The sequence below is a fragment of the Pieris rapae genome, chromosome Z (genome assembly GCF_905147795.1).
Source record: "Pieris rapae chromosome Z, ilPieRapa1.1, whole genome shotgun sequence".
NCBI classification, from domain to species: Eukaryota; Metazoa; Arthropoda; class Insecta; order Lepidoptera; family Pieridae; genus Pieris; species Pieris rapae.
Genome location: NC_059534.1, coordinates 3272682 through 3295207, shown reverse-complemented (window position 1 = coordinate 3295207; position 22526 = coordinate 3272682). Strand labels below are relative to the sequence as shown.

Below are 22526 nucleotides of genomic sequence, written 5' to 3'. Positions count from 1 at the left end.
GGTATTATTCCGATTTCAAGATGAATAATAGAACATTAATTAGGTCCATTAGTGATTCCGCCTACATCGTCTATGCAGTGTTGTTTTTTGAAAGTAAAATAAATAGCGAGGATGAAATGTAAACAATTTCATATTATTTATAGATAAAAGAAACAATGTATTTACATTAACGTCGAATTAAAACCCTCTCTTACTTTTTTACCCTCCTCTTAGTATCTTATTTCTTTATTCATTCATCATTTATTCTTTGCAACTTAAATCATGATAGAGATCCACTGTTTTGGATGCAATTTCGATGTATGTAGCCCATAGCACTGATGTCGAAACGTTTGCTATTCTCTGCAAGAGCAGATTAATATAGACCATGTCAAACGCTTTTCGAAAGTCAGTGTAGGCCACACCAACTCCACTTTTTACGGTTCGGTGTTAGAAAAGAAGCTCGATAACTTAGTATAATAGAACAGTCTCTGTGGAGATTTTTATGTACGCAAATAGTATATAACATCATAAAAAATACATTTAACACTAACTATAAAGCTTTGTTCTCTTATCTATTTAACTAGTATTACACAGCAGGCACACCTGCAATCTTTATAGGTTTCGTTATTTTGTCATATCAAAGTAAAAACCTTCATGCTTTCACATCACTAAGTCGACATTGTTACTATCAAAGGGTTTTGGTGGCGACGTGTATTTTAAAATGGTTTATATGTTGGCTTTGTTTTATTAATACTTACACCTTATTCTCGTAAAGTATATACCTAATATAATTGTTAATGTTATTTTCATTAAATTAATTTAATCGAGTATAGGATTTTTTTACTTATTACTGCATAATTATGGAAGGAGAAGACAAAAGAAAAACAAATATATTTAAATTATGTGAAACTAATATTACACCTGGAGGTACAGTCTTTTTGCGTAAGTATTAAAATCTCCCTACACAATTGTATATAGCAGAGTGTTTCCTAGTGCATTATACAATTTTTTTTGTTTTTTTTTAATTTACATATAATTTTTTCGTACTAGCCACTTTGTTTTTTGAAAATTATGTTTAATTTAATTTTACTGTTTTAACTTTTTTTGAAATATCATTTATTTATTATTTAAAAAACTACTTGTTCCTTCCACACAAAACACCAATTTCATTTGAAAGGACCTAATACGTACACAGGTTAATATAGTTAGTAGGGTTTTCTATTTTTTGGGCGGAGGGGACCAGCCGAATAGAGATTGTTTTATATTATTTGTTATCTGGTTAAGTTGCAGCGGAGTACCGATACAAAGAGAAAGCGAATATCGTGATTTTACACATCCGGTCTATGGAAAATCACTAACTATTATTAGTTTAGATAACTGCGAATCCGTATAACAGAGAACTGGACAGTCGAGTTATTACTGATATAACGAATCGACCTCTTAACCTCTTAATGTCTATTAATGTCCATAAGTAGATAACGTTCAAATTCAGCCCGTGGGCTGGGGGATTTTTTCTTTCTAATTATGTAAAGAATATTTTTCCAGCCCACACTGACGTCGCCATAAGCTTTTACTCGCGAGCCCTCTAGCATCGAGAGTGTCCATGGGCGGCGGTATCACTTAACATCAGGTGAGCCTCCTGCCCGTTTGCCCCCTGTTCCATAAAAAAAACCTTTGCTAAATTCTGTTATAGCCATTTAACAGTTTTTAAATGTTTTTTACTGATCAACCGAATTCAAGAACTGTACAAATAATATAATTAAAGGAATTTCATATGTTATCTATTTGATTAATCTCATATAATCTTTAGAAAGCTACAATTAGTGGGAATATTATATAACATGGAAAAAAAATCAGTCATGATATATTATAACAGAAATTGCAAAACAAAATGGCGGATGTTTTTATTTGAAATGAATACGTGTAGTATTTATACATTTATAGTATATGTATAAAGTTTTTATACAGATACTATAAATGTACTTTATATTCACCCCTTTCCAATATGGGTGATATTAAATTCAGATCATTTACTATTTTTGTGTTATTTTGCTATGAGCAATTTTTGTAAAATATTGGTACATTCTGAAGCTTACGTACGTTTACTGCAATTTTGATTTAATTTATTTCAATTTTATATAATATTTCCACGAATTGTAGCTTTCTTAAGATCATACGAGATTATTTAAATAGATTTCATATGAAATTTGTTTTATTTTAAATTATTATCTTTATGTGGGTTTGGAAAATTTTATTGAACATTTTAATATGTTCGAGAATACATAATGGTTTGAAATATCAAAAAACGATTTCAAACATTCTAAAATCGTGATCTTTAATTTACAAAACGAGGGATTTGATTATATTTGCAGTTTTTTTAACAAATAAAACACTAAATGAAATGAAAATTCCCGTTACGATTGCACTTAAATATCTGAATCAATTTATAAAATATATTTCTGATGGCTGAATTTCGGGAAATCACAATTTTCCGCGAATCCACACAACATTGCGTAGGAAGGCTATAGAAGTATTGAGTGTACTTTGAAAGTATATTTTATTATTCGAATTACAGTTTTGGCTTTTTTTATATTATATTATTTAATTTATGTTTCATCCAGGTACCTGCTTGAATAAATGTCAGCAATAAAATATGATTTAGAAAGCAACGTTTTACACACACATATATATAGGGAACATCATCATCTGCTAACCTCAAAAAAAGAGGGTGGTCCACGGTCAACGTGCGAACCACATATTCGATGAAAATGCCGCAATGCCGTCTTTTAGATGTTTTGAAAAAAAAGTGTAACACATACCTCATCATCCACCACATAGCATCCAATTCATGGGAAACACTTAAGGCACTTATATTTAAATCTACTAGCAATTGTAAGCCGGTTTTAACTGTACTGAAGACGCGGAAGCAAAAGCAAAGTTTAGGACAGTGTAGATTCTATGAATTCACCAACGAATTGTATTACAAACAATCTGATGCACAAATTGTTTTACTATGTCTATGATTTTAGGTCGATTAGGTTATACACGATATATATTTAGCAAAGAAAACGCATGCGCTATTATCGACCCTTTTTGTAGTATTACTCAATGGGTGACGTCATTTTTTGGGGAACGAACCCCTTGGACTTCGTAGTACGCATTTGATGTGTGAAATTCATCGACTAGATTATTGCTATACGCTCAGATGTTATAAAAAGTATTAGCACGTATTAATACAAACGTTCAATATATCACAATATAGACAGAGATCTATGTATTTTAAATAAAATAAGATCGTCTATATTTTTAAATCATAAAATAACGTGAAGATGTTTAAATACTTGTTATTAACAGGCGAAACCTGGGAATTACTTCTATATGTGACTACAAGATGGCGTTCATAGCCACATCTGTAAGGCTTCTGAAAACAAAATCGATATTATAGTATTATTTTTTTACTGGAACAAGACACTATAAACCCTGTATGTATGGACATCCTGCTGCCTATATTCCACAATTTACCCAATATATAAACAAAGAGAAACGTTCAAATAAGTCTTTGAAACAAGTCCTGAAATCGGTGAAACTACGTCAATGTTTATTACCAAGTTACAAATTTAGAATTTTCTACAAAACATCGTTTTCATATTAATTAAAATTTATAAATAGGGTAGTCCCACTAACCAAGTTTGCGGAAAAGAATTCGAATAAATAGTATTTTGAACGAGCGTCACTTATTGTGATGGATTTAACTCGTTATCTTGTTAATAAACGTCGAAAATCAATTTATTGCGAATAGATTTTACACAGTTAAATGAGTGTGTATTACTATTTCCACTTTGTAAAAAGCAACAAGATTGGACCTAAATTTATAGGAAAATAAGAAAATATTTACGATGTTTAATAATCTGTTACACACATTCTATTTCCGTTAATGCCTAACTTCCGATATATAAAATAACTAAATACTTTAAAATCTTTCATACAAATACAATTATTTGCTCAAACGAGTTAAAGGATATAAGAGTAATAGTTGTTCTTGTTAACTTTATGCAGCCTATAATAAACTAATTAATCTGATATTTAAATAAATAAGTTCTATTAAAATTCAATTATCGAATAAAAAGTAATTCATTCGAAACCATAAATAAAAATGAAGACCAAATATATTGATTTCCACATTCAATCATTGAATTTTTCATTTTTTTTTCATTTTTATCTATATGTAAGCTAACACATCGAAATTATATACAGAATGTACCAACCTCATAAACTCTACTTCCGTTCTGAGCATGTCTGTATTGTAAAGGAATGTATTTAAAATAATTAGCAATATTTTTTTGTTTATTAATTGAGTAATTTTATTTATAATACAATAACAATAGAAAATTGGTTCAAAATACATCGGTTGATAGAAAAGTATCATTAAAATAAACTTAATTTGATTATACATTTATTTGTTTTACTTACACTATAATTTTATAGCATCATATCATTTATTATTATCTATGGCTGTCAAGTTTGAATGCAAAAACAGAAAGGTATCCCACCTTTTTTGTCAATGTACAAAATTTCAACTTAAAAAAACATTCTGACGTTTTATTGTTATAAGATATTTCAAGTTTTGGTGAGCTAATTTTTTTCGGATTATGCTTGTTTATTTGGTATGTAATTGAAATAGATTTGAAGTTTAACTATTATAACTATAGGTGTAAGCTTCAACAATGCTTATCAAATGACAAGTTACAACTCCAACACCTCTGCGCGTGAAATTTTATTTTTCATTGCAATTTCTGGTATGAAATAAAAACATCGCGAGGAAACCAATTAATCATAATATTGTTTTTACATGCCTGTAAAGAAAAAATAGCATTACCCAGTAATTGGTACAGAAGCTGACAAGACGATATATATATAAGTAGCAGTTTGCTTGAGGTTCGATGCGAACCGATGAATGTGTCTGATGACAATTTATTATCGCCTATAGTGCACATAATATGATATAATCAGTGGCTCTATAACCTCTTTTAGGTCCTGGCCTCAGATGTCTGAATCTGTTTCATGATCATTTTTAAATCTAATAGGCAAATAGGTGATCTGTCTCAAGTGCCTGACACACGTCGTCGACTTTTTGGGTCTTTAAAGACATGTTGGTTTCCTCACGATGTTTTCCTTCACCGTTCGAGCAAATGTTAAATGCGCACATAGAAAGAAAGTCCATTGGTACCTACGACCTCAGGTATGAGAGTCGCATGCTGAAGCTACTAGGCCAACACTGCTCTGCACATATAATAGCCGATCATTATAATTTCTCGAAGTTAAATTATAGTCAATGTTCTGTACGTTATAGTATATTATAGTTTTATGTAAATTGTTAATTTATTTGAAAAGCATGTTAGCGAAATTTCGCTTGGAAGCAAGTGTTTATAATAGCAATAAAGCTTCCTGTGATAAATGCGTTTCCGCCTTGTAATATGACAAAATTAACTAATGGATTTTAATCCTAGTCCAACGGAAAACATTGAACAAGTAATATTTATCTTGATACGAGTAATTATATTAAGTGCACCACTGCTTCAACGTGTTTGAATGCAACTTTTGAAAATAATCTACGTGATACTGTTTTTGTAACTGAATAATATGAACAACGTAACGAACATATTTCAAATTAATCTTCTGAAATTCATTTAAAAGATATTTTATACGCAATTTATTAATAACCTTATCGAAGTCAATGTTAATTAAATTTGTACTTACGATCAAAAAAAATTGTAAGCGTTATTGAAATAAATTTAAGAGGGCTCATTTTATTGGCTTTATTGAGCGATTCAAGGGCACGTGTAAAGTACTTAGTGGCGTACATAAACGTTCATTCAAATAGGAAATTTATATATTTAAACGCGATTTAAACTAACAAAATATATGTAAATTAAAACAAATAGGTCATGCATCATTTCAGTATTACAATTTACATTTCGTTGCTTAAGTTTTTCAAACTGCACCAAAGGAGTAATGGCAACTGAAACATACTTGAGCAAATTTTGCTGGAAATAATGAATGCCTTTTTTTCAGAAACATTTCTACCCAAGGATTTCTTTGAGACACCCAACTTATACAAGTAAACATTATTCTTCATTTTAATAATTTAATTTTATATGATAATCAAAGTAAGGCTTATATGGTAGTTAATCTAGTTTAGGGAATGTAATCTTACGAGATCCCGTGTTTGTTTTTGGGATCAATCCCGAAGCATATTATGACGAAATCCCGTCCAAGATTGACGGGATTGAGCGACAATGTAGTGCCGTCGAGATACTGATTTAACCAAATCGTTATCACTAACTAGTGCAGAACATACGTTGTGTTACATGATTCGAAAGCTAGCAGACCTAAAAACTTCTCTCAGAGAAAAGTTGGTATTTTAGCGCGCGTCGCATAAAAGCATCCGAATAATTTTCAAGATGATTTGCACCAATGGAAAGGCAACGAGACAGTCTAATTTCCAAGCATAAAGAAAGAAATTAAAAATATAATCACACGATTATAATGTAAAGAACCAAACCAAGTAGAGAGTATTAATAGAACAGTTTTAAAAGAAAATCACTAGCTACTTTCTTTTATTGCAGAGGATTTAAATATAAGTGTTTCTGCTACACAAACTAAGTACTACATCACTTCAATAAGAATATTAAGAAACTCTCCGAGTAACTAAAAGTATTTTTACACGTGTATCCACAAATCAGTAATAAAAAAAATGTGAATTTGTTTAAAGTAGACGAGATCCCAAAAATCGCGGGATCCCAAAAATCGCGGGATCCCTTTGGATTGATATCTCTAATCCCGCGGGTCGAATGTATGATTTAAGTCAGGATTGCATTCCCTAAACAAGATCCGTCTTTTAGTTACCGCCTTTGGTTAGTTAAATGTTTATTTTTTCATTTCAGTATGTACACGCCATCAGAGCTTCACAGTGCACCACCACAAGTACGACTGCCTTGTTATAGGAGCCGGTGGAGCGGGCTTAAGGGCATCTATAGGCTTAGCTGAATCGAAATTTAGTGTGGCTCTTGTTACGAAAATGTTCCCAACCCGCTCACACACTATCGCAGCTCAGGGTGGCATGAATGCATCTATAGGTTAGATTATTTTGAAAACACATATCTTCGGATGTTATTTCTTAGGTTATAATTTAAAAAAAAGTGTTGTTTCTCAAATTTTTACATTAATAAATGAGTATGAGACAACCCCCATAAGTAGTCAAGAGACATTTGTGTGGGGTTAAAAGACAGAATGGTTTTTTAATGTGTTGTTTGCTGCGTGTTCAGCGACAAACTTCGCACGAGTGAATGTCTACGGAAATGAATATGGTCCTTATTAATAAAGTCTTATTTCATTGGTGATTGTTTTTTCAGTCCATTAACAATAAGACTTGTTATTTTTCTTTTTATGTCATATTAATGTTAGTGTGTATTTTTTATACTTGGGATAGTTTCAGCTGTCAAGTATCACGCATACTCAATATAAAATCGGTATTGGTTTACATTGATGGCATTTTAATTGGTGTTCGACGAACGATTGTATCTGCTAATTATACCATTAACACCAAATTTTGAAAACTTGAATATGCGTAAAGGTTTCTACGATATTTAATGGCCTATTCTCTAAGCTCGGATTGTGGTTGAACTTTTTCTTACAATATTACTAATACATTTTGTGTTGCATTTTACTAATTCACGGTTCAATATGATTTACTTAAAATGCAATATATTAATATTTCCCGTCCTCATATTAATATTTTCATAATGTACGCTAGTTCATAATATTTAGGCATCCTATTATTCCATTTATCCCACCATTTCGTTGAACGCATTCTGATAAACGAGCTAGGTCTGGTTGCTCCATAGTATGCGTATCCATACTTGCTCTCACACATTGAAATTGATCTGTTTAGTATCTTAAGTTTATTTTTTTTACTAGTAACTTTTTGTTTTGTAAAATAGTTGTTTTGTTTGGTTTAATATTAGACTTCTACGTGTATGCCAGGTTTGCCTATAAGTGCTTGTCACATTAAAAATAGTATTTTGTGTTTTTTAGCGATATAACATAGCAATGAATATATTATTATTTGTTTTTCAAAGTTAACATAATATATTTACTAGCGCGTAGCGAACAAGTTTTTGAGTAAATGTTTAAATTTTTATATTATTTTTCACGTAAACAGTCGGAAATCGGTGTACCAACTCCGCTAGGATGAATGATTCATTTAATAATTCTTAATGCTTTTGTGATACTTTATAGCGTTTCGTTACTGAGAATGAATGAAACGCAATGAAACCTAATTTTAATTTCCGTCTCTCAATAGCCGACACCAAATTGGACAAAAATTCAATATGTAGATCGGAATCGCTATTGAAGTTACGTGGACCACTTGACGATGCCGGTAGTATTATTGACGTTCGGTTTGATTGCGACTTCAGAGCTACGGTTATTACAATTGCACTCATCTATACATTTTTGGCTTGGACGTTCTTAATTCTACGTTCTATTCCGCTCATTTTCTTTTTCGGTTTTCTGGGACAGATCGCTTGCTAGAGATCAGGCCTCCCGTTGCCTCTGTAACCATTTATACAACCAAATTTTACTTGTATTAATGCAAGTGTAAATAAAGAAATAAAATAAATAATTAATTTTTTACAGAAGCAACGGTTAGAAATGCTAAATCTCGAATAGCTCACTTTTTTACTCCCAGTAACTTGACGAAATTTATTTATAATAAACCTCAATAGAATAAACGTGGTTTCAAGTTTTCGAGTACATCACTGAAATAATTACTATCAGTTTGCATTATACGGCTTACATTATCCGCACACCCGATACATTCCATGTAGAGCCATGGTGATTGTTTGTTTAAAATATAGTATATGCTATAGGAAGTATGCACCAAGACGACTGGCGGTGGCACTTTTACGATACAGTTAAGGGATCTGACTGGCTTGGAGATCAGGTAATTTTTTTAATTAATTTTCCGTGACGGTCGGATGTGGACTATAAAAGTTGTCATAGAAAAAATTGATGATTTATAGGACTCAATTCAGCAACTAACACGCGATGCGCCTAACTGTATTTTTGAACTGGAGAACATGGGCATGCCGTTCTCAAGGACTCAAGATGGGAAGATCTATCAGCGGTCGTTTGGTGGAGGCACCAAGAACTGTGGTAAGGAGATTGCGAAGCGGACATGCGCTGTTGCTGACCGGTATGTGGTGTCACCTTTTTTTATAAAACTACAATAATTAAAAAAATATACAAATCAATGTTACAACAAATAAAAACTGTAAAAACGTTAAAAATAAAATATTTTTTATATGAGAAACTTCAAAAATAATCGTCGAAATCATGCAACCGTCCAAATTTTAGTATTTTAAGCTCTTTCTGATGTATATTTTTAATGCCCTTATAAATTAATAAAACACGCTAATACTTCGAATTTTAGACCCTAATTTATTGAACAATGATTGAATAGATCCTGTAAATAATTTGGTCGCGGCAAAAATTTATAATTAAAATCAATGACACATACATATATATTATATACATACATTTATTCATTGTAAACGAAACAAATACCCGGATAAAACTCAAATACAGGAAGTATTTGAGTTTTTATTTAAGCTAAGAATTATTCGCAAAGGGTCCTTCAAGAGAAGAGTTGGTATGCTCTTAAAGTAAATATAAATACTAAAAATTAGCATTTATATTTATTATTATATTTATCTTAACTGGATCGCTGGTGTTACGTATATGATATTTTTAAGCTGTGTTGCAGTCACCAATTCGTTCTAGCAAAGGATTAAAAACACACAATATAAAAATAAGAACGATAATAAAATAATAAAAGCAATACTCCGTGTGTTTTGTTTAAGCAAGTTAAGGTTTATATATATATATATATATATATATAATTGTACACATCATTATTCCCTCGGTTTTATTGGTAGCTTTTCCTTTTGCTTTACCCAAAGTTCGAATGTGTCTATTTTCATTCGAAGGCTAAAAACTCTTTCATTAGGAGTGCAGGGCAATGGATTTATGAATAAGGAGGGAAATTTTAATAACAATAATGCTATGCAACCTGCATTGTTTGATGTGAATAAAGAGATCGAAGTTAATTTACAAACGAGAGATAGTTAAACATTCTCATGTTTCCCAAATATGTCATGATGTAAATCTAGTGAATTTAATTTACGTGTTTATCTCGCATTTTATATTTAAAATAATTTATTACTATAGTAGTAACTCGAAATTTAAATTAGCTATTCAAATTTTTACAAGACAATTTTGAGATTGATCTCAATTACTCAATATTAATTGGTCCTCAGGCTATCGTTAAAATGATTGTCTACAAAAATTAATTCTGCTATTTTAGGAATATTATATTACTTTTATATAATAGTTAATCAATATATATTATTTGTGTATATATTTCTAAGAAACCCTTAATAAATAAAACAAGACAGCGGATTTTATATTAATATTAAGAGGGGCGAAATTGTTGCAAGTTAACTTACTATCTTTATTTATTGACGTTAACGATAATTTGTTTTTTTTTCAACTTTGAAATTCCTCATTGTAAAGTTAAATCACTTTTCTTTCTTCTACTTTAATATACGTTTTTTTTTCTATAATGCTTCCATATTTAAAAATGTACTTTTAGCACGGGCCACGCCTTACTCCATACGCTCTATGGATATAGCACAAAGTTTAAGAACATCAAGTTGTTCAGCGAATTCTTTGTTTTGGATCTGCTTATGCAAGATGGAGCAGTAGTTGGGGCCCTTGCGATGGACATGGATGACAGTAGTCTACATCGGTTTGTAAATTATTCAACCATGAAATTTTAACTAATTCAGTGTAAATAAACTGATTAAACTATCTTTCTTAAGCATAGATATTGCGATAACTGCGTTTATTCGGTAAAACAGGTGAGCCTGCCTCCTGTAACATAAAAAAAACCGGCCAATACAAAAATTATTATTGAATTAGTACTTGAGTAGTTCTTAAGATTAACGTGTTCAAACAAATAGCTTTCGTATAAATAGCTTTTTTTATAACTAAGATGAAGACGCGGTTTTAGTTAAAATACTACAATTGACATTTTTATAGATGTTTTTCAGTTTTCCTAGGTTTTTAAATAGCATTCATAATATCAATAATTTGCATATAGTACAACATTAAGAGCAAATTTTATTTAAAATGAATTATGTTTTTTTGTATAGTACAGGGGCAAGCCTGATGTTAAGTGATAACGCCACTCACGGACACTCAATGCCGGAGGGCTCGCGAGTGCGTTGCCGGCCTTTTAAAAATACGGACATATTTACATTTTAAAGTTATGTTTTTAAATCCTGACAAAACTTTGAACCTACTACTACTGATTATTTAGCGCACCAATTCCTAAACGGCCGCACTTGCAAGCTTTCTGTCAAAGTAAATTATCCGGAGGCGGACGTATCATTTATCATGGTTTAACATCAGTGCAACTTCGAACCCGCTGGCCTCTGTATTAAAAAAATTAACGTTTCCTAAAAAAATATAAATCCAATTGAGTTTTGGTATTTTAGTGTATCGCATATATTTCGAGAACATTATCACGAAGAATAATATATTTTTCATGTGCAAAGCCTTTGAACACACTGCTAGTCTTTTGATGAAATTTCCACTCTGCAGCATCGCGTAATAACTCTTTCCTTTTTTTTGAGTTTGATTGGTGACTAGTATTGGTTTGATTAACAACACCTGGAACACTCTAAAAAAGCAATATTGCTGATGTGAAACAACAAAATTGACGTAGTTCAATTCAAAATACACCTTGTAATAAAGCAGTTTAATGACGCAACTATAACTTAGTTGCGTCAAACATAACGTCATTTGTAGGCGTTCCATTAACTTAACGGCGTTTTTTAATTATCTTTTGGCTATTTTAACTAAACAATATTTTTATTACAATCCTAAAAATCTGATATGTATCCGATGATTGATAATGAACCATTTATGTAAAGAAGGTAAGATTTTAACTGCTTCCGACGACGCGAGCGATCTCTGCTGTTTAAAAGGGCCTAGTTCCGTCAAGCTGGCTTAAGACGGCGAGAAAGACAGACCACGGCGCTATATTGATCTTTCGATAATTAAAAGAATCGCTATGCACAAATTTCATTGTTTCATTGGATAGAAGTAAAACAATTTAAAGTAATAATTTATTTTCATACCTCGATAAATATATTGAAGTTCTCAAATAAATTTTCCTTTTAGTTAGGAATTTTACATGTACAATTATTAGGTTTCAAGCTAAAAACACAGTGATCGCTACCGGTGGATATCCAAGGATGTATTTCTCGTGCACGGCTGCACACACATGCACGGGGGATGGTTGTTCGATGATGACCAGACTTGGATTTCCTCTCCAAGACATGGAGTTCATACAGTTTCACCCAACAGGTGAATAATTAGCCAATCTTTAGCTTAATATAATAGGATTTCCGCTTTCTCTGATGATCTGAAACACCAAGCTAAGGTATTACGGAATTAAGTTAGAACCTACTATGTATGTATTAAGTGCTGAGTTGTAAGTCTTTCGGCGGCTCTGAGAAGAATACTAGGCCGCATCTACTGCTGTATTTATTTTTGGATTGTTGTTAATTCTTTATTTAGTGAAAGCTAAATACTTTCGTCCTAACAATAACAAGTATTTTAATCTAAAACGTACAAAAACACACGGTATAAACAAATATTATTTTTTTGTAATCGATCGACGATCCACTATCCGATAATTTAAAAGGTTTTTTTTACACATGCTTATCATGTTTTGCTGATTAGATAAAACCTGATTAATTTTTGCTTTATGGTTTTTAGATCATAAGATCTAAAAACATGTATTTAGGATCTACAAACAATTTGACAGTCAACAATATCACAGAAAGTGTAGTGTAGTGAGTTAATATATAAACGAGAACTATCTACTTCAGCAAAACAGTAACCAATCACATACAATTCACTGGATCACACCTGCACTAACCTGAATAATGTGTATAATCTATAAAATTCAACAGGCATGTACGGTTCCGGGTGCTTAATGACGGAAGGGTGTCGAGGCGAGGGTGGATATCTCGTGAACAGTGAGGGTAAACGTTTTATGGAGAAATATGCACCAAAAGCTAAGGACTTAGCAAGCCGTGATGTTGTATCTAGATCTATGGCTACCGAAATTAGACAAGGTATTACAGGAGAACACCAATAGTTAACATCCTTTTTTATTACTTGGGGAAATGCATATCGTATACACTACCGCGGCGCGACTGATTAGTGCGGTAGGGTTTTGTGGGACTCCCTATTGTGCATACCCACTAAAACCCGAAGGCGCCACCGACAATCGCCGGTGGGATGCGGTAACAGCAGAGCCTTATCCGCTGTCCAACGTGTAATGCGGCGGTTGCCTCCGCCTCTCAGCAACTATCCGTCACAGACGGGCCATAGGCTTTTACATATAGCTGGGAAAGATCGGGTCGACTATTTGCAGGGATGGTGATCCATCCCTTTTAAAGTTAAACACGTACATCAATACAATCCCGACATTATACGTAACACAATACCTCAATATAATAATACCTCACTAGGTACATCTTGATAAAACATGAATGCGTGGCAATTTTTTTTATCAAATAGCAACTCGGCCATAGTCGTCTTCTTATCATAAGAAACACAAAAGTGATTAAATAAAATAATATCATAAATATTCTTAGTTATAATTAAGTTACTAATATTTTCTGCCGTACTTAATTATAAAAAATTGGTGACTCAAAGAGAAATTAACAAAATTACTTTATAAGCAATACTTTTTTATTATAAAGTTAATCTCTAAGTCTAATTAATTAAGGTTTTTTAATTAATTACTTTTTTAACGTATAGTTCATTTGCTTAAATCAGTCTTTATTTGATTATTAAAATTCACTACTGAATTTAAATATTTTATTAATCTAATTTATTTAATTATAGTAATTAATTAAGCGTCATCAATCTGATAATTGAAAAGATGTAGTCGTGATATGTAAAGCTTACACATATAACTTGTAAAATGTGGTAAGCGATTTAAAAACTTCGAGTTTCAAGATTCACCGGCTAGCTCTCTATCCACGATGTTGTGCTTTCCTACATATTATTTTTTTATGACAAAGCGAAACATGAAACTTGTGTACTACGATGTTTGCATTTTGTAACTCAAATACACACCACTACTTTGTATACATCAGCTTTTAGAAAGTGGTTGACGGAAATAATAAAGCAAACTAAAACTATTAGGCAATGACAAAGCTTTATTCAATTTATTTCATTATTATTTATTGAATTTATTTCATTGTTTAGGGGCTCACGTATAATTGAGGAGTTTCTGTGTGCTAATTATTTTTCCTAAAACTATAGCAAAACTTAACGCTTTAAAGTATAGCCCAAAATTCTAAACAACAGAAAATACATTAGTATATTAGTTTTTAGAGCAGTGTTGACCTTGTGGTTTCAGCGTGCCACTCTCATACCTGAGGTCGTAGGTTCGATCCCCGGCTGTGCACCATTTTTCTACGTGCGCATTTAATATTTGCTCGAACGATGAAGGAAAATATCGTGAGGAAACTGACATGTCTTAGACCCAAAAAGTCGACGACGTGTGTCTCCAGGTACTGGAGGCTGATCACCTCCTTAAAAAAATGATCATGAAACAGATTCAGAAATCTGAGGCCAAGACCTAAGGAGGTTGTAGCGCCACGGATTTATTTTTTATATTAGTGTTTGACCCGTTCTGATACTAATAATAATAATAATAATAAGTCTTTATTCATTTAATTTGGTACATTTTTCTTTTCATAGTGTAAGATTTGGGAACCCTTTTAAGTAAATATACCTGTGTTAGGGTTCCCAGCTCTTCCATAACAAAGTTAATTACATAAAATAATTTATTCAGTTCATATCCTTTTTATTTTTTACTTGTTAAACCGTTATCATCACACCTGATTGTGTGCATGAGTAAGTGTGTGAGAGAGTGAATGAGTGAGTGAGTAGGTGAGTGCATGAATGAGTGAGTAGGTGAGTGAATGAGTAACGTGTAGCTATTTAAATCATGGGTCTCAAAAGCAGTTCTAATACTGCATAAGGCGTGATAATAAGCCAGTCTTTTATTCGGGTTTTTAGGTTGTAGGCGGTGAGAGGGTAGATGTTAAGCAGCCTATTTAATTTATTATATAAATAGGCTGCTTGCATATTGCGTCTAGCGAAGTCGGTCCTTACGGTCTGACCGACTACAACATCCCTATTTCTTTTTAAGACCAGCCTATTCTCAAACGGGAGCGCTCTGTGGGTTTTTAAAATTAGATTCAGGACAAACAGCTTCCTAACGGACAGTAATTTGCTAAGATGATAGAGCTCTTCCGATGGGAATCTGTATGGCCGGAACAGCATCACTTTTAAAAGAGCCCTATGTCCCCGTTCCAATTCCAAAAATTTTGTTTTATTGGCCGCACCCCATATGTTTATGCAATATGTTAATACGGTCTGAACGAGTGCTGTGTAAATTCTTTCAAGTATTACATACGATGTGATGTATCGCAAAATTTTAAAAATGTATGTAAATTTCCGTAATCTACCAGTCATGGACTCTATATGAGGATACCATGATAGCCGTTCGTCTATGTGAATGCCTAAGTATTTGGTAGAGCTAACTTTTGTAATTGGAGGACAGGGGCAGTTACCGACACTTTGCATATCGCAGTTATGTAATTTAATTTTAAAATCTTTAGGTGGTTGCGTTCGATTAGAAATTCTGAAACATATATAGTTAGTTTTCTCTTTATTGAGAGACAAAAGGTGGAAATCAAGCCAATTAGCAATAGTTGTCAGTCCAATTTCCGTAGATTTTTTCACTTCTGCCCAGTTAATTCCTGTGAAAAGTACAGCTGTGTCATCTGCATAGGAAAATATTTGCCCGTTATCAAGTTTTAGATTACTTAACGCATTAATATATATTAGAAATAACGTTGGGCCTAATATGCTTCCTTGCGGAACCCCATAGGTTATTTCCATTTCATCACTTATGTAGTCGCCTATTTTCACTCTCTGTGTTCGCCTTGAGAGGTAGTCACAAAATAGATTTAGGGGTATATCTCTTATTCCTATTTGCTCCATATTATGTAAAAGTGAAGAGATACAGACAGTATCGAAGGCCTTTCGTAAATCTAGAAATGCACCAAGGCATTTCTTTCCCTTATCTAGGTTTGTCACTATCAGAGACGTAAATTGAGATATGGCATCTTCCGTGGATTTTCCTTGCCTGAATCCATATTGTGAGCTTGATAGAATATTAAATTTATTAAGGTAGTTTATTAATCTAATATTCAGAAGTTTTTCTAGTACCTTGGAGATGGCTGGAAGAATTGAAATCGGCCTGTAATTATTGACTTTGTCCTTATCGCCGGATTTAAATACTGGTACAATAGTAGCTTGCTTAAGTTTTGTCGGGAAAATCCCTTTTTGAAAACATAGATTGGCCAAATGACATAGACAAGGTACTATGAGACTTCTAGCGAGTTTTAAGAATCGTGCGGGAATATTATCCCACCCTGGTGTGCTATCAGATTTTAGGTTTCTGATTATATGATCTACCTCTAGAAGGTCAGTACTAAATAAAACAAACGAGTGGGAGCTAGATTTAGGGGCAAGTGGTGATGTGTAGGACCGTGACGGGTTTTGTTGAATTTCCTGAGCTAGTGATGGGCCAAGATTTGTAAAGTAGTTATTAACTTCATTTACAGACTCTGTGGGCGTGGGCTTAATGTTTATTAGTTCGTTATTATTATGTTTTGTTTGAGTCATATATGCAATCCTCTTAATATTTTTCCACAACTGTTTTGGGTCATTAACTGAATTATCCAATTGTGTTCTTTCATATTTCCGTTTTAATTTTTTGATTAAATTGTTACAAAAGTTTCTATATCTTTTATAAGTTATTGATAGAATTTCGTCATATTGATTACTTTTTAACCGTTTTTGCATTTTATTCCTATTTCTTATGCAACGTAAGATACCGGCAGTTATCCACGGCTTTAATACCTGATGTCGTTTAGATACATTTGTGATTGTTGTATTTTCTTCTAAGGATTCTTTAATCTTATCTATCAATTTGTCTACGACTACATTAGGATCCGTGCAAAGTAAGAGATTATTCAAATTTTTATTAGCTAATGTTATTACCGCTTTATCAAAATCTGTATAGGTTTTGAATTTTTTTGCTTCAACTGCGTTATGCATTTTTACTTTCTGTAAACTTAAAAATACCATGAGATGATCTGAAATTGAAGTATTTAGTACAGCTACTTTTGCCTGAATTTTTTTATTTTGTTGTTTTATTATAACATGGTCTAGGCAACTATTATTTCTAGTTGGAAAGAGATGTCCCGGCATTAAGCCGTATATAGATAACATGTTAAGGTAGTTGAGTCTGTTGTTTTGGTTACTGTTGTCGACATTATAGATTAGATTTATATTTATATCACCGATGATGGCTATATTTTTCTTGTTTTTCACATGTTCCAAGTGCAGACGAAGTGATTCAAGAAATGTGTCTGAATTCGGTATAGAAGGAGAACGATAACTTCCTAAAATTAAATGATTTAGTACCTCAATTTGTATGCATGATGCATTTTTTAAGATTATTTCGCGTACTTTGTTTGGGTTTCAGATTATTCTTAATATAAGCTACTACGCCATCATTCTGATTTAATTGATTCGTAGTATGGTATGATGAATATTGGCTAAGTTGAGGAATAGGTTTTGTATTATTCAATCTGCATTCAGTCAATATAATTATGTCAACCTCAACTTCTAAACTGCTCAAGGTTACTTCCAGACTGTCGAAGTTCCTATAAATACTTCTTATATTTTGGGTAATGATTGTTAAATCACTTTTTTTAGGATCTATAAATTGCTTTAGGTTGTTTATTTCACAAGTGGTGGATATAGTCATTTCAGTTTTGTCTAAGTCATTAATTGTTGTTAGTGTACTATTCATAATAAATTTTGAAGGAAAAAATATTTTCTTTTACATGACTACAATCAATGCTAAACGAATGATTAGTTGGTATTGGTAATTCAGTACTAAATTCCATGTCATGACGTAGTTGAGGGTAATAACGAGTATTTTTGTTTGTATATGCAGAAGTATATCTTTTTATAAGACGATAATCAGTGTCGATCGAAAAAATGAAAGGTATTGGTATTTTATTATAAAATATTGTGTCATACAGTATTTGAGGGTAGTATTGAGTATTATTGTATTTGGCATGATACATGTAAGATACTGTGCACGTACTAGCTCTAATCTGCTGTTGGATTTTCTATCAAAGGAGGAGAAGGCATAAGAAAGGTAAAAAAAACAGGTCTTTAAGACAATGTACCCCTTTATAATCTTTTTAAATATTATGCTAAATGTTGTAGGCCGAGGAGTTGGACCAAAGAAGGACCATATTTACCTCCAGTTGCATCATTTAAGCCCTGAAGTGATTATGAAACAGTTGCCTGGTATTCACGAAACTGCTTACACGTTTACTGGAGTGGATGTGTTGAAGGATCCAGTTCCAGTCATACCCACAGTGCATTATACTATGGGTGGCATCGCCATAAATTATAAAGGCGAGGTAGGTATTTGGTACCATATAAAAGTAACTTGATTAATAAAACCAAATGCTGAGTTTACGTTATTACTCTCTAAGAGACTTATAATTTATATTTAATAAATTATTTGAATAATTTTAGTAACTCATAAGTTCACATAATTGAGAGAACATAGAAAGGGCTATACATACTATATATAAGTACAGATTTTTAAGGCACATACTCCGCGCACCACATTTTTTTTTGGAACCAGCTATCAATATAGTTATTTCTAAATTGATACAACTTAGGGGTTTAAGGCTTTAGAGGTGAAAGTGCATCATGAGAAATTTATGAGATCACTATTACCGTGGTGTTCGTCAAGGTTTTATATTGTCTCCGTCGATATTCCATGTATATTCCGAAGCAACCATATCAGAAGTCATTGAGGGTTCAGAAGTTACAGAAAAAGTTAGCGGAAGAATCCTCAACAACATTCACTATGTAGCCGATACAGTTTTGATAGCCTAATCAATGAACGATCTGCAAATGCTTTTTAAAAGAGTTCATGTAACTAGCGTACATGTTCATGTATAGTCGGACCGAATCGGTCCGACTATTAATGCAGTAAAGAGGGTGGTGATTGTCACTTCTTGAAATTACCTAAGGCCTAATCCAACTGTAGCAGGAAATGTGTTGGAACAACTGCGGCAATATACTTATTTTTGAACTTGGGTAATGATGCTAACTGTCTTCTTGGTTTGTATGGCATTTCTCAGTCACCAGTACTCGGTAATCTGCTGAATCATTAGATTATTTTTAACAAAAAAATATTAGGTCTAAAGATTTTCTTTTATATTTAATTAACAGGCAATCATCAACAAGGGTAGCGGTGATGAAGCGATACCAGGGTTACATGCAGCAGGTGAAGCGGTTAGCAACTGTCATGGCGCCAACAGACTAGGAGCCAACTCGATTCTCGACGTCGTGGTGTTTGGGAAAGCGATTGGCCTAAATATCGCATGCATTTCTACTCCTGGTGATAAACAGCCAGAGCTAAAGCATGTAAGCTCATCATACTAGACTTTAACTAGCGTGAATGGGCTGATGTTGTTCTGACCTCCGAGGTCCATCCCACATCATTAAAGGCTATTGTGGAGGGCCGTGCATAACGGTGGAACGTCTGGCGCGACGTCAACGCTATTATTGCTTCCTGTCTCAGATGCCTCAGGTGCCTCATAGGTGGTGAGAAAGGGTTTTAATGGGTCATGAACTTGCATCGCTTACTCCTTAAATAACAGTATATAAAGACACAAGGCCACAGCCCAATAATAATTGGGCTGTGGCCAGTGTAATCAATCGTTAGGAATTAAATATAATGTTAATGTAATTGGAGATATGAAAACACTTTTAAAGGGTTGGTAGACATATTTTATTACTTTTGCCTTTCTTGGAAGCCAGTTCTCAAATATTGAAGAGTTTGCAATTATGAAGACATTATTTAAGTGGAATATTTTCTATTGTTTTACTTATTGCAGAATATATGTGATGCAGCCATTGATAACTTAGAAAAAGTTAAGGCTTTGAAGGGCTCAATCTACCCGCACGATCTTCGTTTGAATATGAGGACTACTATGCAAAATAAATGCGGTGTATTTAGAGAAGCGAAGTTATTGGATGAAGGTAAAGAAAGGTTTCCTTAGCGCCGATGACACTGATCATTTGTAGTATCCTGGTAGTCTGCGCCACGTTGAATTTGCCAATGTATTATGCGATAGCAAACTACCATCATTGCATGTTTGGTGTATTGATAACTTTAAAACTTAATATCCATGGCAGAGCTTGGTACAGTAAACCAGTGCTTCGATATTCTATGACTTGCAAAAGTTGAGAAATATCAATGAGAACGAGATGTTAGTTGGTAAAATTACAAATCGGCTGACGAGAAAAACAATACAGTTATGGCAAATTCATCGTTTACTTTAACAATATGTAAATACATATTGCAGCCCAGACAGAAATACAAAAGTGGTATGCGGCTTTCAAAGATTTGAAAATTACTGACCAGAAGAAAAACTATAACACAGATTTAATAGAAAGCCTGGAGCTTCAGAATATGTTGCAGGCTGCAGTTCAGGTTGTTGCCTGCGCTAGAAACCGAACAGAAAGCAGAGGTAGCTTATACTAAGATTAATCCAATAAGGCTAGATTTAAAAGAAGTCCTCTTTTATAGAGGAGAAAGTATGTTTAGTATTCTGATTGTCTTGCCAGCCCTTGGCCTCACATTGGTTGATGTCGAGATATTATATTTATGCTTAGTGGTGGTTAAGTTTTTTATCGCTCTTTAGTTTGAGACTTGTTGTCTATATAATGTAACGATTATTTCCACCAAGCGATAATTTGACTATGCAATGCACTATATTAATCACCCCTCGAATAGTCCCACATATTTAAGCCGGGGATTAATAGTTTCAAGTGGAACAGTCCGCTATATCACACGTATCCTGACTTCGACTATAATTAACCAATTAGGATTATAATATACTATTTTCTACTTTCAATGTATTATTTAAAAAAAATGAAAAAATTCAATTGTATTTAAAAAAAACAATGTAACTAAATTTGTATCTAGATAGATATTAAAAATAGCTCGTCTATGAGCTTATATAGGTAGCCATTGATGACACATTCTTTTGCTCTAAATTAAATCAATGTTCATTTTTAAGGTGCACACTTTCGAGATGACTTTCCAAAGAGAGAAGATGAAATGGACTACAGTAAACCGACAGAAGGACAGGTACACTGAGTTGTGAACAAAATATTGTGATATATTACTCAAACATTGGCGTGTGTAAGGAAAAAGGAAGAGGTTTGGGTAGGCACGGATCCATCGGTTCTTAACTAAACTGAATGGTAAACAGGATGCCTTATAAGAAAAAAACTGATTTTTCAATTCTCTAGGGGGCACCGCCTGGCGATGCCTTTACACATTTAACTACAGTTTAGTTAACTGACAGACTGTTTACCCAGTAAGTCAAATCAAATCAAAACAAAAAATCATTTATGTACGTAACATAATGAAGATTTATGAACGTCAAAAAAGAAACATAAATTGAATGCTTCTAATTTTCCTCAGTATGCTTGGGGTTGGCATTTTGAAAGATGTCCAATCCCGCAGTCACCTAGAATAAAAACCCAAACTGGCTTCCAAAGAGCTGCGTGTTTTAGGTAGGGCGAAGCCTGACAGGTACGACCGAGATGTTCGGAGGATCTTGAGTATGCTCGAATTTTGAATCAAACTATTCAAAATTCGAGCATACTCTTCCCTTAAAGACCGGCAAAGCATCCACTAAAAATGGGTGTCTATGGGCTGCGAAGACTACCCTTTTTGGGCTTCTCGCAGGCCCGTTTGCCCCCTATTATATAAACATTAATAATAAAATATTTCGTATATATATATATATTATATAATAATTGTATATAAATAAAACGTGTATATATATTTACGTTCTATATCGTATATTATACGTTCATAATTTATAGCTATTATCTTCTAAATTAATAATAATATTTTTTTATTTCTCTATAACATTTACAACAAACAATTATATTATGGTATAATAAGTTATGCACCAGGTTACTAAACTTTAATTACTTTTTGTATCTTGTTACTTCCACAGACTGCGAAGCCCATAGAGAAGCATTGGCGTAAACACAGCATGTCAAACCTCGATCTCGCGACCGGAAAAGTAACTATTAGCTATAGACCAGTCATAGACAAAACCTTGGATGATGAAGTTCAGACGATTCCCCCTGTACCCAGAGTTTACTAGTGTTTACATTTTATTAGTTTTAAATTA

The 22526-nt window shown here is 32.9% G+C and overlaps 2 protein-coding genes across 2 annotated transcripts in view; one reads left to right on the top strand and one right to left on the bottom strand.

Annotated features, from left to right (window-relative positions):
* LOC111003358 (protein SCAI) overlaps nucleotides 1-2981 on the bottom strand; it is a 25302-nt gene extending 22321 nt beyond the window's left edge. Inside the window, exon 1 of the mRNA XM_022273806.2 lies at nucleotides 2799-2981. The gene's annotated coding sequence lies outside the window, so the exon portion shown is untranslated. The remainder of the gene's footprint in view (nucleotides 1-2798) is intronic.
* On the top strand, nucleotides 840-22526 carry LOC111003328 (succinate dehydrogenase [ubiquinone] flavoprotein subunit, mitochondrial-like). Its single transcript, XM_045634178.1, has 13 exons — nucleotides 840-906; nucleotides 6924-7115; nucleotides 8910-8983; nucleotides 9063-9235; nucleotides 10694-10849; nucleotides 12317-12474; nucleotides 13086-13250; nucleotides 18511-18710; nucleotides 19537-19731; nucleotides 20205-20349; nucleotides 20676-20840; nucleotides 21393-21463; nucleotides 22347-22526. The coding sequence occupies exons 1-13, from the start codon at nucleotides 840-842 to the stop codon at nucleotides 22497-22499; spliced, it is 1914 nt and encodes a 637-aa protein (XP_045490134.1). The 3' UTR covers nucleotides 22500-22526.